Source organism: Myotis brandtii, unplaced genomic scaffold (genome assembly GCF_000412655.1).
Source record: "Myotis brandtii unplaced genomic scaffold, ASM41265v1 scaffold358, whole genome shotgun sequence".
Classification (NCBI taxonomy): domain Eukaryota; kingdom Metazoa; phylum Chordata; class Mammalia; order Chiroptera; family Vespertilionidae; genus Myotis; species Myotis brandtii.
In genome coordinates, this window is record NW_005363772.1 from 2,067,004 (window position 1) to 2,089,544 (window position 22,541).

The 22,541-nt window shown below is 37.1% G+C and overlaps 1 protein-coding gene across 4 annotated transcripts in view; it reads right to left on the reverse strand.

Moving 5' to 3' along the window:
• KRAS (Kirsten rat sarcoma viral oncogene homolog) overlaps nt 1–22,204 on the reverse strand; it is a 41,054-nt gene extending 18,850 nt beyond the window's left edge. For 2 of the 4 annotated variants that reach the window (XM_014544256.1, XM_014544259.1), the window contains exon 1: nt 18,865–18,986. In XM_014544256.1, coding sequence (XP_014399742.1) covers nt 18,865–18,975 — 111 coding nt within the window. In that variant the 5' untranslated portion in view covers nt 18,976–18,986. Of the gene's footprint in view, nt 1–18,864; nt 18,987–20,864; nt 20,957–21,940; nt 21,961–22,131 lie in introns of those variants that run through there. The other 2 variants (XM_014544257.1, XM_014544258.1) reach the window with 2 other exon arrangements.
• Between the last annotated feature and the right edge of the window lie 337 nt (nt 22,205–22,541).

Consider the following 22,541-nt stretch of genomic DNA (forward strand, 5'->3'; position numbering starts at 1 on the left):
GGTTGAGCAGCCTTAGCATATCATTAGCATATTACACTTTGATTGGCTTAACAGTCTATCAGTCACCGGATGACTGGACACTTAGCATATTAGGCTTTTATTATATAGGATGAGTAGATAAACAAAATGTGATATATAAATACAATAAAATAATACTCAGTCATAAAAATGAAAATTCTGATATATGGTACAACATGGCTGAACCTTGAAAACAGTAGGCTAAGTGAAATAAGCTAGACACAAAAAGACAAATAACTATTATTTCACTTACATGAGGTACCTAAAATAAGTCAAGTCACAGAGACAAAAAGTAGAATAGAGGTCACCTGAGGCTGGGGCAGGAGGGGTTAGAGCAGCCGTGGGCAAACTACGGCCCGCGGGCCGGCCCGTTTGAAATGAATAAAACTAAAAAAAAAAAAAAGACCGTACCCTTTTATGTAATGATGTTTACTTTGAATTTATATTAGTTCACACAAACACTCCATCCATGCTTTTGTTCCGGCCCTCCGGTCCAGTTTAAGAACCCATTGTGGTCCTCGAGTCAAAAAGTTTGCCCACCCCTGGGTTAGAGAGTTATTGTCCAGTAGATACAGAGTTTTAGTTTGGGATAATGAAAACAGAATTAATGGCTGCCCACACTGTGAATTTACTTCATGTCACTGGATTGTACACTTAAAAATGGCTGCAATAGTAAATCTTATGTTATATATATTACCACAATTTTTAAAAGGCTGTTACAAAGAGATTCAACAATGGAAGTGCACATATTAGTAATAAAAAGACCCAAATTCTTATAAAAAATAGTTTTTACAAAAATGGGATAGCTCTACCAACTCTGTTATTCAGGATGGTTTAGATGGCAAGAAAAAAAAATCAATCAGCTTACAAATAAATGTCATGCATCTATTTTACTTATAGTCAAAGGAATACAAAGAAAATGGTCTACACTGAGGATTTAATGCCCTTATCCATTTCTGAAATCCTGGGAACAATATCTCACAGCCAGGTGGATATTATGATAACTCTAACGAATACAACTTCTATCGGCAAATTCTGTGGGGGAGAATAGATGGATATCTTAAAAAACCTAGGCAACGCTAAGATTGAGTAAGGAAAGGGGGTGGGTAACATCAACAGAATCTTAAAATGAAAATCTGATTTTCTTTGACTTTTGATTTATACTCATGCCTAAAGGATTTCACACACTCTCTGCCAAAATAAGCCTAAAAAAATAAATAAATAAGGAAAACGGAATGGTGCAATGTGAAGTCATGGAATAAGAGGCAGGCTGATGATAGGTATGAAGTATACATCAAGGGCACTGTTTCTCATTGTTCTACATGAGGGCTTAGCACTAAAGTGTCTTTATTTGATGAATTACTTTATAGACAATTCCATCATTAAAAAAGAGAATGGTCATTAACGGTCAAGTTTTTGATAAAATATTTTTTAAATGTTCACAGAATACAGATATATATCTCAGGGATGGGCAAAAGTAGGTTTACAGTTGTCAGTGTGCAAGTTTATTCTGGAATTATTTATTTTTGTATCATTTTCCATATGAACTGTAAACCTACTTTTGCCCACCCTGCATATGTAACATGATCCCAATAAAATATATGTATATATCAGTATAGCTGTACCCATACATATATTTAAAAACTTATGGTATTACATAAAAATGTTAATAAAGGCTGTTATCTTTTTTTGTACTCGATGCTATTAAATGTATTCCTTTTGTGGCTTTTCATTTTTAAAAGTGTGAAAGACTACCATGTTAGACTATGATCTAATGCTTATCTTTTAAAGTAAACTGCATTTTCCATACTGTCTATAATAAAAATTATTTCACCAGTCAGAAAAAAAGGATGGATATTTATTTTCTAAGCAGGAAGCTCTTTACTAAAAATTCAAACATTTGGTTGACATTTTATTATTTTCACCTACTCCCTTAATTAACTACTTGAAAGAACTCCCATAATATGTTAAAAACCAGTGTTTTTGAAGTATAATAAAGAGCAGGAATTGAGAGCAAAGTACAGAGTCTTAGAATCAACCCATTCATTACCCAGGTATGGCTAGAGATCAAAAAGATTTCCTTACCTGTTGCTGTCACCTCACGTTCTTCACTTACCAATAATAACCTAAGTTAACCTTAGAGCTGATAGTTTCCTTAGTCTTTAAATATAAAATGTTTTACCAACAATAAAATTAAAAGACTGGAGCCACACAAGTCTAGACCTAAGGTGTGGCTGGGAGATTACTCACCATCTGCCCACATATATAATGCCTCCAAAATGTAGTTCAATAAAATCCCATTTACAAAATGTTCAAATACTTTGTGTTTCAAAAGTATTTAATGTGGCATATTTGTAGTTTCTTTATGTATTTCATAACACATTTCCATGATGAATATTCCATCGAAAGGACTGGGAAAGCAGCCCCTCCCTATTCACCCATCTATCTCATTCCTATGACCTTTCCCTTCTAAAACCTAAAATAATTAACAGCTAAATTCTGTGTCATATTCAGTTATTGAAAAAAGTAATCTACAACCTACATAAAAACAATGAGTAGAATCTGATTAAAAATAATAGTTGAAGGTTAAAACTTCATTATTTCCAAGGTTAATTTTTAAGTAGTCACTGAGCTATATAAAAAGGTAGTGCCACTTGGTAAAAACTTAAGAACAAAGATGTTAAAAGGCATAGCATGATCTGAAATAAAGAACTGACAGGTTTAATAACAAAGCAGAAAACAAGCACAACAAAAACAGTATATAAATACTAAAGATTCTGTTCCAACTTCACCAGCCGTGGGCAAACTACGGCCCGTTTGAAATGAATAAAACTAAAAAAAAAAAAAGACCGTACCCTTTTAGGTAATGATGTTTACTTTGAATTTATATTAGTTCACACAAACACTCCATCCATGCTTTTGTTCCGGCCCTCCGTCCAGTTTAAGAACCCATTGTGGCCCTCGAGTCAAAAAGTTTGCCCATCCCTGGGTTAGACATTAGGAAGAAGTATATGGAAGTAGAAAAAAGTTTAATCATCAGTGTAAGGTCTTTCCCAAGACTAGAGTCTAAATAAGAGTTCAGCAAACTATTGCTCACAGGCTAAATCCTGCCCACCTGTTTATGTCTGGCCCATGAACTAAGAATAGTTTTTACGTTTTTAAATGGTTATTTAAAAATAAAACAAAGATTATGTGACAGACCCATATGGCTCTTTATAGAAAAGTTTGCCAATCCTGCTCCATGCTAATAAAATGCCTTTTCACAAGTATGGAGTATTCTCAATACATATTATTTATTCCTTTTATACTTAAAATATAAACCATCTCCCTGAGAAAGTACAGGTTACTCAAGTCCAACCAATTTTAAAAACCACAGATTCTAAAAAGAAACTAGTTAGGAATAGAGCAAGAAAAGGATCAAAACCTAACATTCTTGATTAGTATTATGTCCAGCCATTCAAATACAAATAAACTTTTAGATCAGGTACACAGATTACTAACATCCTTTGGAAACTAGGATAAAATAAAGTCACTTTAACGCAACATAATAAAATATTAAATGCAAGAAAGTTATTCCATATATTTTCTCTCGCTCTCAGTTACAGTACTATTGTTATGCTTATGTAAGTACTAAAAACAAAACCTTTTCTAAATGAAATATACTATACTGGCAGAAGCTAATCATAGATAGAACTTAAACATTTATAGTGATACAATAAACAGGCACAATCCTTTTGGAAAGCAATTCCAGTAGTTATCAAGAACCACACAAATGCTCATAGCATTTGACACAGTAATGCCACTTTTGGTAAATTATGCTAAGGAAATATGATTTATTTCCTTTGAAATGATAGTTACAATAGAAATACACTTAACATGGCAGGCATCCTAAAATATCTTACAAAGAAAAATTACATAGGTATTTAACACCAACCTACAATCTTACACCACTGATCTATGTTCAAAATACACTCTAAATCCAAGCACCCACCAGCACCAGTACCCTAGTCCGTAATACCATTTTGTCTTATGCAATCTCCTGCAACTGCTTCCTAGCAGGGATCCCTGTGGTTACTCTTAAATGATACATTCTTCACACAGCAGCTAGTAATTATTTTTTAAATGTCACTCACTTTAAATGTCACTCACTTGCTTAAAGTCCTTGAATAGTATCCTTTCATTCTCCAAAATAAAATCCAAAGGACTTAGCATTCTCTTAACTTAGCACCTCTATATTTCCTTCATATCATGTATTATGATCTGTAACTATGTACTTACTTGTGTAATTGTTTAAGTCTGTATCCCCTACTAGGTTTTAAACTCCATGATGGTTGAGCTCACATCTGTTATGCTTACCATTATATACTCTATGTGTAAGTTTTGAAAATAGCAAATAATTAGAACTGTCCGTTAATAAATGAATCCATTCAATGTAAATAAGTGCAGACACTATAAAACTGTCTTATCAAAATACAAGTTTAATAGTTTAAATTGTATTTAAAAATTAAGTTATAAATTTTTAAATTATAATATATTGAGTATTTTAGTGAATGTAGTCAATCAAGTTTTAGATAATATAAAACCTTTAATGTAAAAATATAAACCAAACAATACATACAGAGATTTAAAAACACTTGCAGGGGCCTTCAATTGTATTAAGTTTTACATCTTAAAAAAGAAAAAGGATCTAAACCAAAAGTGGCAGAATGCTACGATATGAAAAATCTGGTTGGCACATACATGTTCATTATATTACTTTTTCATACAGCATTAAGAGTGTACCCATTTAATCACCACTCACAACATGGGTTTTATATTTTTATTTTTCTTTAAACTCCTGTCATGCTGAAAATTCTTATTGTTTTAATATTCATTTCTTTGAGGACTAATAATATTGTATAGTTTTATTTTAATATTTATTCCCATCTTCTATGTCCTTTGCCCACTTAAAATTTTCATTGTTTTTGCTACGACTTGTACCAGTTTACTAACATGCCTTCAAGTGTTGTTTTATGTATAGAAACTTATCTGTAGCTCCATTAGAGGAATTTGAAAGTTAAGACTAAATGACTCAAACTGAGATTAAATTCATTGACCAGGACATTGTTTTGCCATTTTTCTATTATAATTAACTAGAGGCCCGGTGCACAAAAATTTGTGCACTTGGGGGGCGGGGGGAGGGGGGTCCCCCAGCCTGGCCTGTGCCCTCTCGCAGTCTGGGACCCCTCGGGAGATAACGACCTGCTGGCTTAGGCCTGCTCCCGGGTGGCAGAGGGCACGCCCAATCCCTAGGTGCAGCCCCTGGTCGGGCTCAGAGCAGGGCCAATTGGGGAGTTGGGGCGCCGCCCCCTGTCATGCACAGAGCAGGGCGGATAATTCTTATTGTTTTAATATTCATTTCTTTGAGGACTAATAATATTGTATAGTTTTATTTTAATATTTATTCCCATCTTCTATGTCCTTTGCCCACTTAAAATTTTCATTGTTTTTGCTACGACTTGTACCAGTTTACTAACATGCCTTCAAGTGTTGTTTTATGTATAGAAACTTATCTGTAGCTCCATTAGAGGAATTTGAAAGTTAAGACTAAATGACTCAAACTGAGATTAAATTCATTGACCAGGACATTGTTTTGCCATTTTTCTATTATAATTAATAACCAGTTACTCAGTATGTTATCTTTTAACATTGTCAACTTAGTTTTCTAATTCAGGCAGTAACCCTGACATGGGAAGACATACTATAGTAAACAAAAACCCCTAAAAGAAGTTAATAACTTTTACTAAAGGTAACCCTATTATTATCCTATCTAATAAAAGACAAACATGCAAATTGACCATACCTTCGCTACGCCCCAAGCCACACCCACCAGCCAATCAGAGCGACTATATGCAGATAAACCCAACCAAGATGGCGGCCAGCAGTCTGGGAGCTGGAGCAAGCAGGAGGCTTGGTTGCCCCCGCGATGGAGAAAGCCAAGCTTTCCGCCTGCCCTGGCTTCTGCTGAAGGAGTGGCTGGGGGCCTGGGTTGCCAAGAGCAGGGCGGGAACTAAGCAGCCAGGAGAGGGGTTCCGGGCCGCTGGGAGCAGGGCGGGAAATAAGCAGCCGGGAGAGGGGAGCCGGGCCACTGCTGGGAGCGGGGCAGAAACTTCTGCCATTTCACCATGGCAACGGGGCAGAAATTCCCGCCCCGTAGCTGCTTGCTCATTCACTTACTCGCTCATTCATTCACTCATTCACTTACTCATTATTCACTCACTCACTCAGCAAACCCTCTCAGATCCCTGGCACCAGGCCAGGCACTGAAGGTGAAGCAGGATAAGACAGAGCTATGTCCTCAAGATGTTAGTAATTCAGTAGGGCGAAGCAGGCACATGAATGAGGCAGTTGTACACACAGATGCACTGTACTGGGTTCGGTGAGGGCTGTAACTAATGCCGACTTTGTTCTCTTGATAAAATGGGGCCTCGGGAGCCAGGCCGCCCCAAGCCTGTAGGCCTGTGCCTAGGCCCGGAGCGGCCGGGGTCCCGGAACATGACAGAGGGTGCAGGTCGGGCTGAGGGGTCTGGCCCCGCCCCTCATCTCCCCACCCCCGTGCACGAATTTCGTGCATCGGGCTACTAGTTAATAATAATTATAACATTTACTGAGCCCTTACTTGTATGTCAAAACTGTGATAAACATATTACAAGTATTATCCGATTTAATCTCCATCCTCATGCTCTTGTAAATATGAACAGGACTGTTGGAAATATCAGCTAAAGTAATATTTGGGGATTTACTCTTGAAATGTTTATAATATTTTCTCAATGCGTCAAGCATTGGAATACTTTTCATGTATTCTTAACACCTATAGGAAAAAATGAGAAACCTTTACTCTCTAATGTTCAAGTGTAACTTCTAAAAGATATTTGAATCCATCATAGAATATGTTCCACACTATTGATTATAAGTCACCAAAGGTTGTCATAGACAGCTAATTTCTCACAGAAACATGTACAATAGCCTGGTTTGAATTATAATAGGGAAGAAGCAAAAAATTTGAGATATATAAACACAGGTTTATTAATTCATCCCCACCAACCTACTTTCTCCCTCACATCATAGAACAATTACTAAAAGTCTTTTAAGTGTCATATACTGTGCCAGACAGTACAAAGTCTCTGACCGCAAGGAGCTAGGCCTGTGGAAAAGATATGAATGTAAACAGATAACTAAAATACAATGCAATATTGCAATACTATATGCAGGGCAAAGTGCAACGGTGACACACAGGAAGGCGAGATCATCTTTGCTTGTATGAATTAAGAAAGACAGGGGAGGGGAGGGCCACTTCAGGCAGGAAGGAACAAAGAGAATGCACAAAAACATGAAACAGTATGTTGAATACATGGCACAAGAAGTTCAATACAACTTTAGCTTGGAGGGATTACAGGTACACAGATGAAGAGAAAACTGGACAATCACACAGAGGCCAACTTATGGAAGGTCTTGAATGCCATATTAAGTTTTAAACTTCATCTTAGACTAAATCAATGAAATAAACGGTTTTTAAGTAGGAGGGGAGGATCAGATATACCAGGTTCACTGTCAGCATTAATATTATGGAAAATTATAGAAAAGGGCCAGATTGGCGGCTGGGAGATGAGTTAGGAAACTATTATAAGAAATGGTAGAATCGGACCTAAGGCAGCAACAGTTATATAGGTGAAGATTAAATAGTTTTGAGATGCCCAACTGGTGTGACTCAGGGGTTGAGCATGGGCCTATGAACCAGGAAGTCACGGTTCAATTCCTGGACATGCCCCAGGTTGTGGGCTCAATCCCCAGTGAGGGGCATGAAGAACGCAGCCAATCAATTATTCTCTCTCATCATTGATGTTTCTCTCTCTCTCCTCTCCCTTCCTCTTTGAAATCAATAATAGGTACATATAATAAATAAATAAATAAATAAATAAACAAACAAATAAATAAATAAATAGTTTTGAGAAATATTTAATGGGTAAAATTGGCAGAACTTCACACTGCTGGTGGGAATATAAATGGTGCAGCCACTGTGCAAAATAGTCTGACATCTCAAAAAGTTAAAAATAAAGCTACCATATGACCCAGCAATTCCACTTCTAGGTATACCCAAGAAAACTGAAAATACATTCACACAAAAGCTTGTACATGAATGTTTACAGTAGCACTATTCAAAATAGACCAGAAGAGGAAACAATCCAAATGTCCATCAGCTGATGGATAAACAAAATATGATATATCCACACAACCAAATATTATTCAGCCATAAAAGGAACGAAGTATGTGATGACAGCAAAGATGAAAACATTATCCTACATTTTAAAAAAGCCAGACAAAAGGACCACATATTGTATGATTCCAATTACATGAAATGTTCAGAATAGGTAAATCCACAGAGACAGGAAGTAGATTAGTTGTTGCCGGGGCTGGTAGGACAGAGTGGGGTTATGGGGCTTCTTTCTGAAAGAAGAAATGTTATGGATGAAAATGTTACGGAATTACATAGTAGTGATGGTTGCATTACTTTGTGAATATACTAAAAACCATTCAACTGTATACTTTAAAAGGATGAATTTTATGCTATGTGCATTATATCTCAATTTTTTTAAATGGCAGAGCTAACTGATTAGGGATGGAAACAAAAGGAAGAGTAGAGGAAAAGAGGAGTCAGTTTGGAGCATGTTGAATTCCCCATGTTTGTGGATTGTTCTGGTGGCTATGAGCTGTAGGCAGCTTGATATATAGGTCTGATGCTCAGGACAGAAGTCTAGGCTAGAGATATACTCCTGAATCTTCAATCTATGGGCAGTCACCGAACTTCACTTGTGGTATGAGCGTGGGCAAACTACTTATCTCTCATCTACTCTTAACCACTATCCCTTCAGTTGTAAAAGTGGGTAAATAACACACATGACTCTGAATACAGATTAGAATTTCATAACATGAAAATCCCCTCATAAAATGACAAGTACTATAAAACTTAACTATTATTTTATATATTACACATTGCAAATGTTATTATAAGCCAAAAAGGTAGGGGGCAGACCACTGGCTACTAGGAACTAACTATATGTATAAAACAACCATAGTATCCTGACCTTATAAGATCACTGGACATTTATACTTGGAATATATTTTGCAAAACCAATCACTGTATTTCAAAGTAAATATAATGGAGAAGGACAAGTTCCAGGGAAGGAAAACTAAGTCTCTGAGGGTCATGAGGATTTCTGTTTTGACTAGGGTGCAAGGTGCTAAAACAGCTCGTTATCATGACACAATTTTTTATTGACATTTATTAAAAAGATAAAGAAAAAAGACATCTTTACAATGACAAATGCTTGAAATAATGAGAATGTTGAATCTTAGTTTAAGATTAGAGAGAACAGAATTTGTACCACTGCCCAGAGATAAAACTGGTCCAAAAATCTCAATTCAAGGAAAATATGCACAAGAGATTAAAAAAAAAAAGATATTATAAGCACACATCTGTCACCTGTTGAAGTCATGTGGTATTGTCCCATAAACTGTTACTTGGTGCCAACATCAGAATGTGAGGCCTATACAAATCATGGATCAAATCCTAATAATTACAGATGCCAACAGACTTTTCATGTTTTGTATTATATATCTATGTTATTCTTTAATTGGCCTGATACTAATTTCTTTACCCAAGATACATCACCATTACCAATTTGTTGAGGCTTTAAAAGGGAGGAAAACAGTAAATATGAAATAATCTAATTGTATCTAATACATGAGGGACTTTTCTCCCACAAAAGTGAATATTTACTTTTATCTTTCAAACAGTAAATGTTCATTTTTAAAAACCAAATACCACAAAAAATGAAAGTTTGACATATGTCCTATAATACTTTATGTTCATATTCATTGTTTTAGATAAATGGAATCATACTCTACATGATGTGCTATCATTATGAAGTGTAACTTATGTAATAGACATTTTTCAACATCAGTACACGTAGATCTATCAAATGCTTTTCAACAACTATATATAATATAATTTGTATAGATAAGCCATAAATTACTTCATCCATTCCCTGGTAGATATGTCGATTATTTCCACTTTTAAAAATCATAAATACCGCAATAAGCATCCCTGTGTATTCATCTTAAACACTTATCCAACTGATTGAATCCTTGCAATAAATTCCTAGAATTGGAATTGACCTAGAAGTGGTCAAAGGACATGCAGCTTACATTTTAATACATACTGCCAAACACCTCCAGAAAGTTGTAAGATTACATACTCCCACTTATAGCATAAATAGTACACACTTCTCCATACCCTTCCTAGCACTGTTATCATTTTAATCTTAGCCAATATAAAAGTAAAAATGTTATTTGTTTGAACTTGATTTCTACATTAATGACATCTTTTTATGTTATATGTCATTTATTTCTTTATTTTTGGTGGATAGGTTGGCTATTTATATCCTTACCCTCCCCTTTTCCCTTTTGATGTTTGCTTTTTTCTAAAAGTTATATAATAGAGCTTCCTGGTTGATATATGATGCAAATAGTTTTCACAGACTTCCATTTGTCTTGTATTTTTGTTAAAGATGTCTTAATTTTTTATGTAGTCAAATAGCTCAATCTTTTCCTAAATATTTTCCTAAATGGTTTAAGAATATTTTGAAAATTAAAGGATCCTTACTTTCCTCAATGGAGAAAAATATTTAATCCCAATCTATCTATACTTATTAGTATAATAAGGGTAATATGCTAATTAGACCAGATGTCTTCCAGACATCCATCTGGACGTCCTTCCAGCCAAGGCCACGGTGGCGGGGGGCCGAGGCAGAGGCTGTTAGGGGTGACCAGGCCAGCAGGGGAGGGCAGTTAGGGGTGACCAGGCCAGCAGGAGAGGGCAGTTAGGGATGATCAAGCCAGCAGGCAGAGGCGGTTAGGGGAGATCAGGCAGGCAGGCAGAGGGGTTAGGGGCAATCAGGCAGGCAGGCAGGTGAGCAGTTAGGAGCCAGTGGTCCTGGATTGCGAGAGGGATATCCGACGCAGAGATCAGGCCTAAACCGGCAGTCAGACATCCCCTGAAGGGTCTTGATTGGAGAGGGTGCAGGCCGGGCTGAGGGACACCCCCTCCACCACGTGCACAAATTTCGTGCACTGGGCCTCTAGTGTATATATATATATAAAAGCCTAAACAACCGCTCAACCAGTAGCTATGATGCACACTGACCACCAGGGGGCAGACACTCAACACAGGAGCTGCCTCCTGGTGGTCATTGCGCTCCCACGGTGGGAGCACTGCTCAGCTGATCAACAGGCACCGAGCTCATGGCTCCCAGTCCCGCCATCGAGACTGACTGGGTGCGAGCCCGCGGCCGCTTCTCTGTGAGGCTGCGATGACGTGGTCATGGGTACACTGGTATAGCACTAGGACAGGCGCAGAGACCTCAGTGGAGCAGCAGCAAGCCTACTGGGCACAGCAGGGCCAGGGTGAGTGGGAGCGGCACAGTGCCCAGCGCGGGCTCAGGCTCCTCCCCGGCCACCTACCGCTTCCCACACTACTTCGTGCTGTGCGGGATCAACGCAGATAACGGGCAGGTAAGGCCAGGCTGCAGCGGCGCGGAGGTCCACTGATCCCCGCAGGCCAGGCCAAGGGACCCTACTGGTGCACGAATCCGTGCACCAGACCTCTAGTTATACAAATAAAGAAGCTAACTTAATGTTAATTCACTCAATTTGTGTTATTTACATAATACTCCAAGAAAAGAATTTAGGACCAACATTATCATTTTCATATCGACATGTCTAACGTTTAACATTAAAATTTACACAAGGTAGAATGAAAATATGGAAGGAGGTGAGGAAGAATGAACTCATGATTTTTAAATACAAGATATTTCTTAGCTCTGTCCATTGGGAGAGGTCTAAAAGCAGTGACTCCTCAATTGCAATAAATGTACCTAACATCCAGGTTTTTTTAAATATAATTCCCCACTAAAAGGAATTCAGGTTCTTTGGACAGTGACTGAATCCAGGGTGCGGCCATGGAAAGAACAAGGTGAACCTGGAACACACTGTGACAGAGTAAGGAAGAGCTCAAAAACTGATGGAAACATGCCAAAAGGATACAGAGGCCAGTTTGAAAGGGATTCCACTGGTTATATAAAAACCAAATTTGAGAATCACTATAAATATAGTATTAGACTTTAACACATTGAATAAAAAAGTAATACATGAGTTCATACTAGTACAAATATGACAAACCAAACAAATGAAAAAGGAGAGTGACAAGAAAATAGAGAGCCGTTATTGATGGTAGATGTTAACCAATAAATGTAGAAGTAATGACAGAGTCAGAAAATTAACTACCGTTTTACATTCACTATGGTAGTAATTTATTCTGGTGAGAATTATCAGTGTATGCTACATCTCACTGGGTGCAAATATGTTGGAGAACAGGATATTTATATTCTCAAAGTGTCTCCCCACAGAGTACATTATCAATTATAAAGGAAGCAAAGATAGCTTTACAGAGAGAAACAGACATGACCTTAACCTAATAATCATGTTAACATCATCAATAATGGGACAAACTTGTGCCTACTGATTTGATGCACAGAGGAGGGCATAACATCATGTAGTATCCTCCAGCCAAACCTGTTTAAACCGAATCTGATCATGAGGGAAAAATCAGACAAAACAACTGGTTTGAATTCTTTAAAAAGTACCATTGTCGTGAATGACTAAGAAAAGCTGAGAAACTGTCCTAGATTAAGAGATTTTGAGACATGACAACTAATTTTTTTATCCTAGATCAGAAAAAAGTAAAGGAATTGTTAAAAAAGAACATTCTGGGAACTGACAAAATTAGATTATGGGCTATATATGAGATAAATTTTTTTGTATCAATGTTGAATCTCCTAAATTTCGCCACTGCATTGTGATTATATAAGGGAATGCTCTTCTTGTTAGAATAGGGTTGACAAACTTTTTCTATAAAAGGCCAGATGGTAATTGGTCTCTGGTGAAACTACTCAACTCACACTGTAGTGTGAAAGTAGCCATACACACACATATATAAAGCAAGTATGTCTATTTTAAGAGTAACTGGTATTCATTATACTAACTTTTTACTACTTTTCCATAAATTGGAAAGTTTTCAAAATAAAAAGTTGAAAAATTATGTAAGATAAGCACTATGTCCCTATTTAATCCTCTCAAATATTTTATTTTTGTTACCCATATCTACAAGTTTTTGTTAATCCTTACCGGAGAATATTTATCCCATTGATTTTGAGAGAGAGTGGAAGGGAGGAGGAGAGAGAAACATCGATGTGAGGGACACATCAATGGTTGCCTCCTGGATGCACCCCAACCTGGGCCAGGGATGGAGCCTACAACGAAGGTACGTGCATGCCTTTGACCAAAATCAAACCCACGACCCTTCAGTCTGTAGGCTGACACTCTAACCACTGAGCCAAACAGGCTAGGGCTCTCTCTAATTTAAGATCACAATATTATAACTGTTCCATAAACCTAGAAACTATAATAAATAATATCGTTAAGAGCTAAAAGAAATCTACTGCTCTCCTAAAGCATAAAGCCTCTAAATTAAGTTATATGTAAGTAGAATCACTGTCTAGAAACATTGCTCTTCAAAATACATCTAAGACTAATAAGTCCTATGAAGGCAGTGATTTGGTCCCTTTGCTCCTTTATGTGTCTCCGGCCCCTAGGAAGACTGTATGGTACAAAGTGGGCACTGATAAATATTTACGGAATTTAAGGAATTGATTGCATTATTTAAACCAGAATCCTCCTAAGAGATGCTAACCCATTAACATTTTTTTCCTTTCACTTACTGCCATTATCAACTTTCATTTGTATTTCTTTAAAGCTTTGTATTTATAAAAACTCAAATAAGAATAACACATGTCCAATAATTTTTAACATTTAGGTCTAATAAATAGTTATTATTAAGTAAACACTTATTCTTAAATTGACCTAAATACAGAACCTGAATTTTGTGTTTGTTCTAAAATTCAGGTGATCACAACTATTCTACAATCCTATAAAAATCTACAAAATATGAACTTCCACAATTTGCCACTTGTGAATAGACCAGGGGTGGGCAAACTTTTTGACTCAGGGCCACAATGGGTTCTTAAACTGGACTGGAGGGCCGGAACAAAAGCATGGATGGAGTGTTTGTGTGAACTAATATAAATTCAAAGTAAACATCATTACATAAAAGGGTACGGTCTTTTTTTTTTTGTTTTATTCATTTCAAACGGGCCGAATCCGGCCCGCAGGCCGTAGTTGCCCACGGCTGGAATAGACCCTTCCTCACACCCAATTAACACATCACTCCTGCATGCATGTAAAGAAATTCAGAGCCACTGTGTCACTTTTTATTCTCTCAAGCAAAATAACCTCCCCTCTTACTAGGCTACATTTCCTTTCTTAGTCAAAAACATTCACCCACATACTTAGTCAGGCTAAACTAGTCCACAGAGTAATCTTAATTAGCAGAGAGTAAATTATGATACTTTAGATTTTTAAGCAAATAAATAAAACTTTTAAATAAAATATACTCATAAAATGATCATACCCACACACACAAATAGGAAAAATCTCCAAATTTAGGAGGTATTTTACTGTTATTCATTATAAAAGCAAATAAATTGACCAGTAGAGGGCACTCATTTACAAGGGGGGGAAGAGCTGGTCACAGCCTTGAAGAGAACTTCATTTACAAAACTATTACCTTATTTTGAAAACAGAATGTTTTAATAGGAAGCTAGAGTACACACGTACACACACACACACACACACACACACACGTATATATAAGTAAATAAATAACGTATTACTGGTTTAGAAAAGGTAAAGCTTAAATCTAATGTTAGAAAATCTAACATACACCTTATTCAGGGACTTGAGTTTAACAATTTAAGAATGTTTAAGGCTATCCATATAGGATCTCAACCTCAGCACAACTGACATTTTGGGCCAGGTAATTAATTATTTGTTGTGGGGCTGTCCTGTGCATTACCCACCATAGGTGCCAGCAGTTCCCCCCTCAAGTTGTGACAACAAAACATCTCCAGATATTGCCAAATTTTCCCTAAAGGCAAAGTCACTCCTCATTGATGACTACCGATACATAGAAAAGCCAGAAAAAGAACAGCTTGCAAGTTTACATAATGCTTTTTAACACCACTTTTCAATACAATTTAGTATTACAAATTTTCTCTCTATAATTTAAACCTTATTCAGTTAGTAAAATAAATTCCATAAATAAAGTTTATGTATAAAAAAAACAGAAACTGATAAATCTTGGTGATTATAGCTCAGAGCACTAAAGATAGCACAAATCAATCCAATTATGAATCCATTCTTCCTGAGGAGGAAACTATTTCATCAAAGAAGGGCATAAAACTTGGACTGAATTATAGAATTATAAGTATGTAACACTAAAAGAAGCATGCAGATGTCAATGAAATTAAGAGCTTGGAAAAAATACTTTTTTCTGTATCTATTTTTAGTAGTATACTATATCCATTAGATACATGTAATATATATTTGCTAAATGATCAACTGATCATTCTGATTTCAATGTCTATAACTACTTGTTTATTTTTAAGACAAAATTTTTCTTTTTCTATCAAATTTTCCCTTGCTAAATACATCTTAGAGAACATGTTTTCATAATAGCAAGGGATCGCTAAACTATAAACATACATTATTTCTAGCCTGGTATTATGCTTAGGGGATTGCTTTGAGTTTTTAGTAATCTTGCTCCACTAATGAGGTATTTCATCATCTCTACAACTCTTTGATGGACTTCATAAAAGATAAAGGTAAAATCTTTCAGAATAGAAGGTGATTATCATGTGCATAGCCTCAAATATAAACATGCTCCACAAATGTGTCATTCCTATCTAATTCTGTATCATTAAGGTGCCATGAGATAGTATTTAAGATCAAATTTTGGTATACTGATATGAATCAGCTTCCAATAATAACTATTTCTTTGCTTAAAGAGTTATACATGGATAGAGTGGAAATTCCATTTAACTTGGTCTCAGAAAACTTAAAATGCCACCATACTAGGAAAGAATCTTTAGGCAAGTTACCACCTCTCAGAGACCATTTTTATCTATAAAAAGAAACAATGACCACCTTCCTTATCTATCTCATATGTAAATCTTTTCAAATTTTAAACCACTAGAAAATATGGTATTACTTAATTTAAAATTTTTTTGCAATTTCTTTCCATTTGTTTTAATGCAGGAAAACTGATGAGAATTACAAATGTGCAAAGTCTATGTCCTCTCTCATTTTCTCTGACCTACATTATTCACCAATCAAAACCTAACAGCAGTAGTGATATCCCCATCCTCCTTTTAAACTTCTTACAAAAACATCAAGTTAGCATTTTTGCTTAATTGCTTATTAGAATAAACTAATTAATTCTTTTGCCTTTCTTGTAGTTGAACTATACACCAAGAATCGCAGTGATTCTCAACCTTCTGGCCCTTTAAATACAGTTCCTCATGTTGTGACCCAACCATAAAATTATTTTCGTTGCTACTTCATAACTGTAATGTTGCTACTGTTATGAATCGTAATGTAAATATCTGAGATACAGGAATGGTCTTAGGCGACCTCTGTGAAAGGGTCGTTCGACCGCCAAAGGGGTCGCGACCCACAGGTTGAGAACCGCTGAGTGTGTTAGTTGCCTCAGAGACAATTTCTGTATACCTTTTCCTAGGTGGCTAAACTAGTGAGGAACCTCAATTTCAAAGTCCATAGGTAATCAATGTTCCCAGAGTCAAGTCTTCTGGTTTGACAGAAATCATAATCAGAGTTATGGGTTTGAGTTTATAAACATTTTCTACTTTCCCCCAAAATAACGGATGAACTTTTAGATTTAGTTCTATTCTATTTATATTGCACTTTAACAGTTGTGACCAAAAGGTTTCCTAACCTATTTTATCACATTATAATACATATAGCATTCATGACCTCTGGTAGGAAACAGTGTCATGAAATTCCTCAGATTTTCAGAGAAGATGAGGCTACTTCTGCTAAAACCATCTTCCAAAATCCCAGGAACAGTTCCACGCTTAACCTGAATTCTATTTAAAACTTCCTTTCATTTCTGATTTAAATGGTGAAGTATGCCAAGTAGCCTTGGCTTTAGAAATGAGTTAACTATTTAATCCTCCTTGAAGACAAAAAGAAAACAAAACAGAACCATCATACAGCATTGAACAGAGTTATCGAGAGCAAATACAGAGACTGTTATTTAGGTGGTTCACTTCAGTAGGGTTCTTCCCTTTTACTGCAAATTCTTAAACGTGGAAGCCAAATAGAAGTTGCTTCTCTGTCAAACCAAATCTTTGCAAATACACATTTATTTCTTCATTTTTTCCCCTGTAGTACCAAAAATATTTAATATAGAGGCCCAGTGCACAAATTCGTGCACAGGTTGGGTCCCTAGTGGCTGCTGGCTGCCAGCTGCCAGCCGAGGCCTCCCTTCCCTGGCTGCTGGCTGCTGGCCAGGGCCTTCCTTCGGTCCAGGTCGCCCCCTGGTGGTCATGGTCAGCACACATCATAGCAAGTGATCAAACTCCCGGTCAGTCGAACTCCCGAGGGGACACTTTGCATATTAGGCTTTTATATATATAGATTTCCTTATAAAACTTACCTAATCAATCCTCAGTTCTAAATTGCATAAACATCTTCCCAAGGCCACCAAAGCCCTCAGAATCTACATCAGTGCAGTCAAAGACATTACACAGCTTGGGACGCAAAGTTCTGGTAAACTTTTCAAAGTTGATTTAAACAACTGGTATATCAGACCTAGAATAAAAGCTAGAAGGTTGGATTGCTTTACCCGGGGTAAAGAAGTCTAAGAAATAATCCAACAGTATAAGTCTATTTCAAAGATGAGGCAGTATGCTTCTTTCCATCTCCACTGATGTGAAACTTAACATGAAGTTTCAGATTATGCATAAAATATAGTAATTCTGGAAATGAGTTAACAAGGACAGTTGTGCCATTCCCTCCTACAGGACTTTGGGATTAAATTGATCCTTATCTGCTTGATACTACCTGACCTCTTAAGGTCTCCTTCAGGCCTTTATTCTATCATTTGTTGTTGGCCTTTAGTTTGGCGATTTTTCATTAAAATAAAAAAGTCTGAAAATTATTAATTTGTAATAAAAAAAATTCTAACATTTCCTTGAGTAAATTAAAAAAGCGCTGCAAAGCAAAGGATTGGTTGTGTTACCCTTATATATATCTGAGATATACAGTTACCTATATATGCAAAGAATGAGCTTATAAAAATGCATCAGGTAGCTGTAGATTCTCCACTACTTCAATATGAAGAGGAAACAGGGAGATACTAATTACATTTTTTAACCAGCCTTCAAATGATTATACTTCACCAGTACAATTCAAATCTAATATGTGACATCAAAAAAACAAACAAGACCCATAAAAATAATAGCCACATTTTTTTTAAATGACTGTTAGGTATAGGTAAATTATATATTCACATTTCACTTTCTCACAAAACTCTGAAATGCACACATACAAACACAGAAGGAATGTCATGAAACTTGAGATTACCCAAGAGAAGAAGGGCTCTCCATATCTATGGTTACGTATAACTTCAGAATAAAGCTTTAAAGCCTAAATACATTTCTGATAACTTAATAAAATTATTTTCAGTATAATTGTCTTATAATGCAACTTTTTTTTGCACCCAAAGGATGGGCCTGCACAAATCAATATGCATAATATTAAAACAAGATTTACCTCTATTGTAGGATCATATTCATCCACAAAGTGATTCTGAATTAGCTGTATCGTCAAGGCACTCTTGCCTACGCCACCAGCTCCAACTACCACAAGTTTATATTCAGTCATTTTCAGCAGGCCTTATAATAAAAATAATGAAAATGTAACTAAATTAGAACAAGTGTCACAATGAGTTTACTAGAAGCCAAACACTCTATCAATACCTTTTAACACAAACTCACCTTTATATGGAAAATTATTTCAAAATATCTCACAAAATTCAATAAAAATTTCAGTTGAGTACGGATGTGTATTGTAATGAATCACACTATATTTACAAACTTGCCCATTCAACATTTCAGAAAGATGCATTCAGAGTACAAAGTTCTTTTATCATATATTCAGGTTGTTCTATCTAAACAGCCAGTCTGCTGTTCTATAGCAGTTAATGGCTCTCAAAGGAACATGCCATGACTTTACTCAGTACAAGTGTCTAGCACAATGCTCTATACCCTGTGGACACACCCACATAAAACTGTTGACAGCTATCTCTCCTAGTTGGCTATGGCCCCTAAGAGTTACAAGTGGATATGCCGAGTGTCTTTGTTGGAGCCAAGAGCTACAGAAAACTTTTAAAAAGAATCATCATATAGTTCTCCTGAGTAGTTAGAAAGAATCAGACAGTGGGGTGGGAGTGGAAGGGGGTGGAAGAATTGTCAAATAAAACTCACTGTATAGTGAGAAAATAAAAAGTGAGAATATAAAAATCAGTTAAAAATAATTAAGTAAATAAAATTGAGAACTAAAATAATATAGATAGATAGATAGATTGATAGATTTCAGAGAGGAAGGGAGACGGAGAGAAAGATAGAAACATCAATGATGAGAGAGAATCATTGATCGGCTGCCTCCTGCACACCCGCTACTGGGGATCGAGCCCGCAAGCTGGGGCATGTGCCCTTGACCGGAATCAAACCCAGGACCCTTCAATCTGAAGGCTGACGCTCTATCCACTGAGTCAAACCGACTAGGGCAAGACAATAATTGATGAACAATTTAATCTGTAAAATATCTGCTGGGAAAAATAATGGTATAAAAACTAAGAGAACTTTGAGAATTTTGAAATTTTAAGCACAGTTGATTTAATCATCAATCACAACATATAAATCTATATTAGTGCTGAAAAATAGTACTTTGCACAAGAAAAAATATAATTATATAAAATATAAAAATAAGCACTGCTTTTAGTAAGAAATTTTTTAAAAGATGTGAGTGAATAGTTCTCAGGAATCCACATGACTTTTACTCTTTGCATCTCATCATCTCCCAACAGTTGCAATAAATATTGACAATTTGTAAGGTTATCAGTACAAGACAGAAAATATTTTTTAGTCAGTTGTTTCAAACTTTTTGAAATAAAATGAATTTAATTTTATCTTCTCTCCCTCAATAACTACATGATATTATTACAAATAAGGAACCATGGAAAGAATGGCAGTAAATGCACAATTTATTATAAGTAGTCCCAAATTAATGAATGTGCAGATATAAACACTATATACATACAGCACCCTGTTTACTGAAAGCCAAAAATTATCCACCAAATAGTCACAGGAAAATAAAAGATAATATGGTTTTCCAAATGATAATATACTAACCACCTCCTTACCGTATTCCTGAGCCCTCTCACAGAGAGCATACAGGCTAGGCAACTGTTGTTATCAGAGACTGTTATATTACAGATCCCTGGCCTGCGCATTGCCACCATAGCCTTACTTGCTCTTGTCTAGGGCCACCGTGGGAGCCACTTCAAACATGTATCTCATTCTGTTTGCTCCCACTTTTTATTCCAAATAGGTGAGGAGAATCACACCATAATGTATCTCTGCAAAATAATTTGGATAGCCTAGCTCTCCAAAAGTGGTCCAGGAACCCATTAGGCTTCCCAAGGCTTTGGGGGGGAAGAGGGTCCAAGAGGTTAAAAACGATTTTCATAAAAATTCTACATTGTCAATTACCCCTTCCACTCTTGTTCTTTCACAAGTGTACGGTGAAGTTTCCCAGATGTGTGATCTGAATGCAGAAGCAGGTATGAGGATCCAGATGTCTCCTAGCGTCATATAATTAAGATTTGCAAACGTGTTAAACAATGCCCCCCTTCTCACTAACTTTTGTTTTTGTTTTGAAAAAATTATTTTTAGTTAAAAAAAGCTATTTATGTTACCAAGTAATGGGCTTCTTGTTTCTATTTTTAAATGAATTAAGAACTGTTTAAAAGTCTCCGTTTTTGTTTCTATGATGGTAAATATTGACATACCACACGTTGGGATCTCCAATAACTTTTAAGAATATAAAGGGACCCTTACACCAAAACAGTTTGCTAGCCTAGGAGATCCCGTGGACAGAGACTGGATTAGAACTTGTGAACCCTGAAACACACTTTCTGGTCTACTTGTTGATGAGTGGTTGTTTCTGGGGAAGGGGGACTCCTTTAACTGGATTATAAAGTCAAGTAATATTCAAGTCCAGAAGAGAAAACTGGGTTCCCAAGGAAGCTTACCGAAGATCACATGCCAGAAGGAGCCCCCTCACCCAAAGCTACAAAAGCTAGCTAGCAAGGGGTGGAAATGTGATCAGAGCACAAGATCTAGTCAAGGGAAGAAAAAATCACTTTTATTTATCATCTCATCTACTACCTCTTAAAACCAAGTATGCCTGCGGATGGCTAGTCTCAAAGCAAGTAGCACTACTATCAACCATACTGGATGTCTCTGTTGGAGTCAGCATTTGGGGCCTAAGAGTGACATCTCTCGTATGGTTGATTCTGAGATGACTATTAGGAACAGATTCTGCACATTTACAATTTCTTTTTAAATGAATGTTTCCATTACAAATGTAACATTGGGTAAAAATGAGCAAACACCTCTCCGTTTTTAACCCCTTGTTTTGATGGACATTAAGATGTAAGGTTCATTTAGGACTAGCATGCACCTGCCTTAGGGTATTCCAGGCAGTGGGCTGGGAGATTGCTACAATGAACTCCTGTAGCTCAGTTTTAAGGCAAAAATTTTTTGAGTGCTGTTTAAGATACTACCTCTTGGGATGAGGGTCAAATCTGCCAGGACGCGGGTAACATCGAAGAGGTAAGGGAAAGGACAAGAGCCGGTAAATTAAACTTCGAGGACGGTGCCGGCTACGACTGTCTACACAAGGGAAAAGCCCCGCTTCTGCTCTGCGGGTGTTCTGCGTTGTGTATTAAACTTGACAAGGCAAAACAGAGCAGACCTCCTGGGATGAAGTTTTTCCTGAAGTCACGGGCTGTCCATTGCAGGGTGTGGGCCACCTGTTCTTCCACCACCATCCCTACCTCCTCCTTTGTGGCCACGGCAATGTCACAGCCAGGCCTGGGGGAGGGGAGCCGTCAGGAACTCGGCTGCAGATGCATTTTTTTTTCTCCCCAAACACAATAACCTCCAACAGTGGTCTCCGAGCACTTTCCTAGGCTCTTCCCGAACGTGACCTCCCCCGACTCCTCTCCCCGCTTCCACGGTGACAAGGGGCCACCAGCCGCCGGGTCCGCGCTCGGGGAGAAGTTTATTCCTTCGTCCTCGAGATGCTCCGTGCAGCGGAGAAGGCAGCCCGAGGCCAGCCGGGCGCGGGGTGGGGAGGAGAGGTGCGGGAGCGGAGGGAGCGGG